General features: G+C 50.7%; 1 protein-coding gene across 1 annotated transcript; it reads right to left on the reverse strand.

Moving 5' to 3' along the window:
- Positions 1-7: 7 nt before the first annotated feature.
- On the reverse strand, positions 8-6,108 carry PRRX1 (paired related homeobox 1; the record flags this gene model as incomplete). The annotated part of the gene is made up of 3 exons (XM_010283041.1): positions 8-234; positions 5,130-5,311; positions 5,933-6,108. Coding segments are annotated over 3 exons (497 nt in total), but the record flags the coding sequence as incomplete, so codon positions are not given.
- Between the last annotated feature and the right edge of the window lie 1,371 nt (positions 6,109-7,479).

Raw genomic sequence — 7,479 nt, forward strand, 5'->3', positions numbered from 1 at the left:
TCTTTTTTTTTTTTTTTCTTTCAGCACAAACAAGTTGCGAAGCAGGATGGGTGCTGTTGTATTTTCTCCTTCTGCAAGGCAGCTGCCTCCAGTCGTTAATTGACTGTGGGCACTTGATTCCTCTGTAAACTATATTCCTTTGCCTTCAGTCTCAGGTTGGCAATACTGTTGGCCATATTCATGCCCTGTGCCGGGCTGGCGTTGGTACATGTGGCGGAGTAGGTGGCCATGGCGCTGTGGGATGGAAAGAGAGAAACATCACGTCAGACATGGTCTTCACACCACGCAGGGAGCAGACGTGCACCGCAGTGAGGTTAACCCCTGGGGTTTCCATACCTGCGGGATGTACTTCTTATGCGAGCAGGGAATTACCACTGCTTGTTATTTAACACCCCTGTAAATCTCTCCGCTGCAGTTCACTTACCCAGGGATAGCCAACGTCAAAGTTGGTTGAAGTCAGTAGGAAAATTTCCATTTCCTATTTCCTAACCCAAAAGGTTTACAATGAGGTCAGGGTGCCCAGCCTGCCAGTTAGACCATTATCCTTAAAAGTATTCCCACTGGAAGCAATGTCTTTTTGATGAGAGCAACTGCTGCTTTTATGGCTTATGAAACCACGTCACTTCTGAAACACGTTACATTAAAGAAACACTCTGGGAAAAACCCATTTCAACAGTTGTGATGCTTTTTGGTTTCAGCCTTTTGGAACGAAAACTTCCATTTTTTTCCCCCTCAAAAACTCAGCTGATCGTATAGCGCATGCCTTGAAGGCTGAAGGGAAAAAAACAAAACATTTTTTCCTCCCTTCAAATCATGTCTTTATTCATGAAAAACATTACTTTTGGCAGCGGAGGCTGAACAAAGATCTGAGAGTCCTTTCTTATCCTACCAAAAATTTGCAAATCTGCTTTCCAGACCACTAGAAAACTTGTTTAACCCATGTGTCCCAGTTTTCTGTGAAAAGCAATCCCCCCAACCCAAAAATCAGCGAACGATCCGATGTGTTGCACCTCCTATACATGGGTCTACAGATAAAAACCAGTTGAAAAACACGGAGTGAACTAGAGACGCCCATTGAACACAGACAGCCTGTTCAGGAGGAAACCATAAATGCTCTCCTGGAGGCAAACTCAGGTCTGGTGCTGGCCCTTTCCAACTGCCTGCCCGGGTGCTTCATGTCTGAGGCTCTGGGAAATGCTCTCCTCCATCCACAGCCCTTTTCTTTTCCTTTTTCTCTCTTTTTAAAAAAAAAAAAAATTTCTTCCAGCGCTGACCTCCACGACTGGAGGAGCCTTTGCAACAGCAAATCTTCCTTGAGGGAAGCGGTCATTTGCTGCACAAACAGATCCAGGCCGTGGGCACTCATGCTTGCCCCAAAGTGCTGGTGGCATCTCTCGACTTCGTAGGGCAGAGCTGAGTTGCTGGGAGTTTAAATGCAATCCAGTGCTGTCTGAATCCTCAGCCTCCAGGAGATCCAGACCAGGTAATACTAGTAGGTCCCATCCCAGGCCAAATGACTCCTATTTCTCACTTTAAAATCAGGGAGAAGAACTTCTTCAGGGAGGAACTGTCATCTTTGCATCAGGACTGGAGGAAACACAACAGCTTAGATGGAAAGGACAGGTAAGACCTGTAGATACACAGCTGCTAACACCCATCCAGGGAAAAGCATCGAAAACTCTCCACAGGAGAGCACACATTCAGGACACTTTGAGAGTCTCTGACAGCTACTGGAAGGACACGGAGGATGTACATTGAAATACGCACATCAAAATGTAGGCTTTCTCTTTCTTAATTTATTCCTTCAGAAGAACCCAACACATTTCAGTAAAGAGAAGCCCTCCCACAGCCACGGCAGCCCCGCATGGAGGAGCCGGTGGGGAGAGCTGTGGAGCTCCCCGCACACCCCCAATGCCCAGGGTCAGTTTGACTCTGCCCAACTCGGGGTGCATCGGCTGCATTTCGCTGGGGTCCAGGACACGATGGGTCGGCGTGCCTGGAGCTCTCCCCAGCCGGCCACGCACCTCCCTCCGTTCTCTCTCTGTGGCTGACCTTGGGTTGGTGACTTTACCCTCTCCCCCGTAAGTCAGCAGCAATGCCAGAAGCCGAGCGCTGCCTGCAGAGGCGTTGCAAAGTTTTGCAGGGTCTATAGCTGACGGCCACTAAAGCACCCATTCCCACCCATTCCCACAGGGCGTACCTCCCCTATGGTTTTGTGCTGGAAGAAATAAGAAGAGCCTCAAGGATACTCTAGCTTAGATAAAATAGGATTTTTCAGTTGCAGGTGTAAACTGTTCCCATTCAAAACCCGTATCTGCCCAAATCTGGTCTAGAACTCCAGGGAGCCTCCTGCTCTCAGCTCCCCAGAGGTGTGGGCAAAATTCCTGTTGCCCAGTGAAATTTCTGCTAGACCAAAAATCTACAGGAACACGCTCTTTTAGCAAGTTATTCTGCAAGGACCAGTGCCCAAAAAGGTTATCTCCAAACATCTGCATGGCTTGGAGCGTTGGTCCAGGGACTCTCTAGGGTCTAGCAAGGGTTGAAGTCACCCTGCTGCCCCCTCCCTCCACCCCATTCAGGCACAAAAAGAGACTATTCAGCTGCCTGCTTTCATGAAACACAGAGGAACATCATGTTTCTGAGACCTAAAATCCTTCTTTCAAATATGGCCCATGGAGTCAAAGGTTGTTGGAGTGGGAAGTGCAGGCTGACAGCATGACTGCTAGTCTTGTTTTCTTAGGAACCTATGCTAAAAAATGTCTAACCAAAACATTTCAACTTCAAAAAAATAATAGTATCTACTTGGCTATCTACGTGACACAGATCTGCAAATAGCTTTGGTTGACCTGTGGCTGAATGTATTTGGAGAATAAACACACTGATTGAAAACTTTCCCCAGATCTAAGAGTAAAAACAGGACCGGCCACGCAGCGCTCAGCCCTGCTCTCAGCCCTCTCCCGGACTAGCTGTTAATCAGGGGCTGGTACGGCAGTGCCGGCGAGATGGGGAGGGGGCAGAGGGCCATGCAAACACTCTGCATGGCTCTTTTTCAGCAAGTGTCAAATACTTTAATAACCCTCCTCAGTTCAAAGCTTTAATCAGGCTGTGACAAGCTGGCCCTGGTGCCCATTAAGATGAATGGGATTGCTAAGAGATGCCCAGCAGGATTAGAAAGCCTGGGGAGCATAAAGCATCTGAGGGTCCTGACCACCCCACGTTGCGGAAACCAGCTGCTCTGCTCCTCTGCCAATGTCCCCTACTGCAGGGCAGTGGGAGGGTGACAGTCCATCCTGGTTTGGCGTGTCAGCCAATGGGGATGGCTGTAAACTACAAATATCTTTGCTGAAATGTCTTGGCTTAAGTCAAGGAGAAGGCATCAAGACAGTGAGGAGGATGCGTCTTCACACCATGGGGAGGCACAGCCAGGTCTGGACCTCAGGGGGAGAAAATCATCCCTAAGGCTTTCCCTTCTCCCTTGGTCTCCTCGTTCACACGTCCCAGATGCCTTGGGCTTCTCATTGCCCCGAGCGGCCCCAGACAGCCCTTCCCAGTGCGCCCCTGGAAGTTACCTTTGCAGGGTCTTCTCCTAGAAGCCGTTATGAAGACCCTCGTGTAAACAACATCTTGGGAGGGACGATCTATTTTTAAAAGTGTGAGAGGTAGAAATAAGCCACGAGCGTTCAAGCAGGCATCTGGTACTGTGACCAGAGCAGTCTCAATGGGGTGGGGAAGGACCTGTGCTTCTCTCCCCTGAACTCACCCACCCAAACTCCTGCCTAGGATGCAACACTGAGGAGCGCTTCACAGAGAGAAAGCCTTAACTCCAAAAGGGGGGTTGTGCCAGACAGCAGTCTTCAACAAAGTCCAAAGGAAAAGGGCCGTCTCTAAGACCAAACTGGTGGTCATCTAAAGCATCCTATTCAATATCTGGAGCGGGTGAACCTATGACTTGTTTTTCTGGAGCTACAAGGTGGACGAGTAGGACCCCATGGCACTTCAGCAGCAAACTACCATGGAAACCACGTTTTGCAATTGTGCAAACAATGTTTGGGGTGCAAGAAGGGGGTCAAGGTGACCGAGGAAGAGAGGTCCTGGGACTGCTGTGACTCCCGGAAGCCACTGGGAAGCTGTCTGTGATCAAGCCGGACGAACAGGAAGAAATCCAGCCAAAGGCTCCAAGGCCCTGACCAACTATGTAGCCACTGTGCTAAAAAATACCAACCAACCACATTTTTAACTGCCTACAAGCCAGTTGACTCCCCACAAACCAACACATCCTGTGGATCTTGCATCCACACCCAGTTCCTGCTGGGCTGTGAATGGCACGGAGGAGGACAGGGAGGCCTGTGACATGCATGGACATCCCAGATCCTTTGGGCAGATTGGGGTTGCCACACCTGCAGTTCTTTCCTGCCACCCTTTAAGCAGTGCTGGCTACAGGAGATGGACATTGAACACCAGTCTGCTACCCAGAGACACCTGGTCCTTCGTGTGGGCAAACCACAGCACTGCACAACGGCACAGCTCGTTCACACACACATGCTTGTGCACCAGCTTCTAGGAAGAAATTGCTTACCAGTTCAGTGCTCACCATTGAGGGGAGGGCTGGGAGCAACATGCATGGAGTGAGTTCCCAGCCCTTCCTTGCGCCCCAACCAGTGACTGCTATGGGACAGCCACAGAACTCCCACTTCTGGTCACCGTGTGGCGTCTGAGCCTCCCCAAGCGCCCTGCCATCACCTCCCCCGGAGCTGTGTCCCATTGAAAGGTTTCCTCCTTGCTTTAAACTGGATGCGCTAGGGAAGCAGGAGCAACCCCTTCTGTTTTCATGTACTTCTACCTGATCCTCTTTCAAAACTTCCTGAATTGCAGAGAAAGACCACCAAAAATGCTGCAACCTCCCATGGACCCAACTCCCAGAGAGCCACAATGATGCTGAACCAAGCCCACTCTGCAAGCCTGGCAGTCAGGTGGGATGGGAACAGGTAAGGAAAACCAGTGGGGTGGTCAAACTGCTGTATCCTCCAGTTGTCCCATGCGACAGCCCGTTAGAGCTGTCTGAGGGCCACTCTCAGGCTGCTCTATACTACGCCAGAAACTGGTCAGCCCCTGAGGGTTTACTCACTTACCTGTAAGGCGAGGCGGTACCCCAGGAGAGATAGTCGGTTGGTCTCGGAGCTGGGCGAGGTACTATGGGCTGCTCCACGGCGGTCACGTCCCCTGAGTAGGATTTGAGCAGAGAGGCGTTCTTGCTGGCCAGCATGGCCCTCTCGTTCCGGCGAAACTTGGCTCTCCGGTTCTGGAACCACACCTGGGATAGGAAGCACACAGACCCACCAACCATCACAACCAGCTCTGCTGCAACGCTCACCTTTTCACCACACCTCCTCTGCCCTGCTGGGCAAGACAAAACTCTGTAAAAGCAGGCTGCTTTGGCATGCCTGTCACTGGAAACTCTAATGACAAGATAATCCTTACGTCTGCCCTGACAAAGCCTGCATGTGAGGAACTGGCTCCGCGAGGTCCTTGTAGGACCAGGTCTGTCCTATGCTGTAGGCAGGCAAGGCCTGGGAGTGCTGTACAAGACATCATGTTCCATCGTCTGCTTTGACCTTCAGAAGGTACAGGCTTGCAAGCTAAGAGCCGAGCAGTTCCAGATAGTGTGAGCAGCCTGAGCACAGGACATCCAACATCTTGGCCTTGAACAGACCATATGAACACCTCTGACTGGGCAGGTAGTCAGCATGGTGGCAGATCAGGCCTGGCAGTCCTCTTCAAGGCATGGCACATTTGAGAATGCAATACAGCAAGACCCAGAAGCTTGGTGACATTAGTGTACCACGCAGACCTCGAGGATGTCTACTGCTGTATTGGAATAGCCTGATGGCCTCCCCTAGGCGAGGTCTGTCTGGATACAAGGTGTTGAGATTACCTGAACTCTGGCTTCAGTGAGGTTGACTCTGCGTGCGAGGTCTTCCCGTACGAAGGCATCGGGGTAGTGTGTCCTCTCAAAGACCCTCTCTAATGCCTGGAGCTGGCTGCTGTTGAAGGTAGTCCTGTTCCTTCTCTGCTTTCTTTTCTTCTTCTCTTCTGAGTTCAGCTGATCATCTAGGAGAGACAATTGGTGACGTGAAAGGCTAGAAAGCTAAGAGCCGATAGCAATGGGGTGAATAATCTCAATGGTTTCATGACAGAAAGGGCTTAGGAAGGGGCTTGCACAATTTTAATACCACACCGTGTTAGTCCCCATGTGAAAAGGAGGTGGAAAGCGCATTGACCCCAAGCATTTATTTCCCAGCTCAACTGCATAAGACTCATACCAGCTCTCTCAAGCTACCCCATGCCTCAGCTTCCTTATCTCTAAAAAGAAACAAAAAAGTCCAAAATGCATCTCTCCATTCCTGAGATGATGATGATGGAAACTTTTTCTGACTATAAAGAATCCTGAGCCCCTGTTCTCTTGGCTTCAAATTTCCAAGGTCCGCCCTTACAGGGACATAACACAGCCCTCGGGGGTGAGCATGAGTCCTGCACCAGCTCCTACTGAGTATGAGAAGGTGTGCCTGTCTCTGTGTAAGGCAACAGCTATTATTCTGGGATTGACCACAGCCAAGGTACTGCAGGTAACTCTATTTGGCTTAAATGAGGACTGAATTCTCTTATCCTCCCCACATTCAGACCGAGAGGCGTCAATTCGGGCCGAGATGGGGAGCTGTGAACAAAGAGTTGTCAGACAGTGGAAATGAAGCGTGACCGATACGGGGCTGAACAAGAGACAAGCAAAAAAGCCAGTTCCGCTTGCACGCTTGCGAGCAGAGGATGGGGAAATACAAGTCAGATTGACACGGAGAGCATTGCAATTGGGAAGCAAAAACCCAGTAAGAGGGAGGCTGAGCATAAGCAAGTTGGACGTAGTCGACTGAAGAACAGTTGTGCACTCTCCAGCATCCCCCTTGCCTTGCCTGGGACAGCAAGCTGGTGAGCAACAAACTCATGTAAGAGCACGTGTTGTTTTGTGCCTGGTTTTGTATTTACTCGGGCAATACATCAGTACATCCATAGGGCTGGAGTCTTACTTATCACCGCTGCCTGTGCCTAGAGCCACTAGAGCAACACCAGTGCTGAGATAACTTTGCTTTCCTTGGCCAGTATCTGCTCTGCAGAGTCTCTCCTTTTTTCAGCGCTGTTGCACATGCCGATGTGACGGAGCTACCAATGCACGGGCACTCGCAGGTACTGGAAAGCAGCGAGCGACGGCTCCAGGGGTTTGAATGCTCTTCATTAGGACAAGCTGAAGGCTACAGCATTGGTTTTGCTTCCACCCCACCTCTACTGAAGTATATTCGCTCAACTACAGCAGTCAGCACAGCAAACGCTTCGGTTACCACGGGAAGCCACACCGAAGGAACAGGCCATTGAGGCACCAGCCGGCAGGAGCGGGAGGCCACGGCTGCCGCCGGAAAACAGCCCCCTTCACGC

The sequence above is a fragment of the Phaethon lepturus genome, unplaced genomic scaffold (genome assembly GCF_000687285.1).
Source record: "Phaethon lepturus isolate BGI_N335 unplaced genomic scaffold, ASM68728v1 scaffold44392, whole genome shotgun sequence".
NCBI lineage: Eukaryota > Metazoa > Chordata > Aves > Phaethontiformes > Phaethontidae > Phaethon > Phaethon lepturus.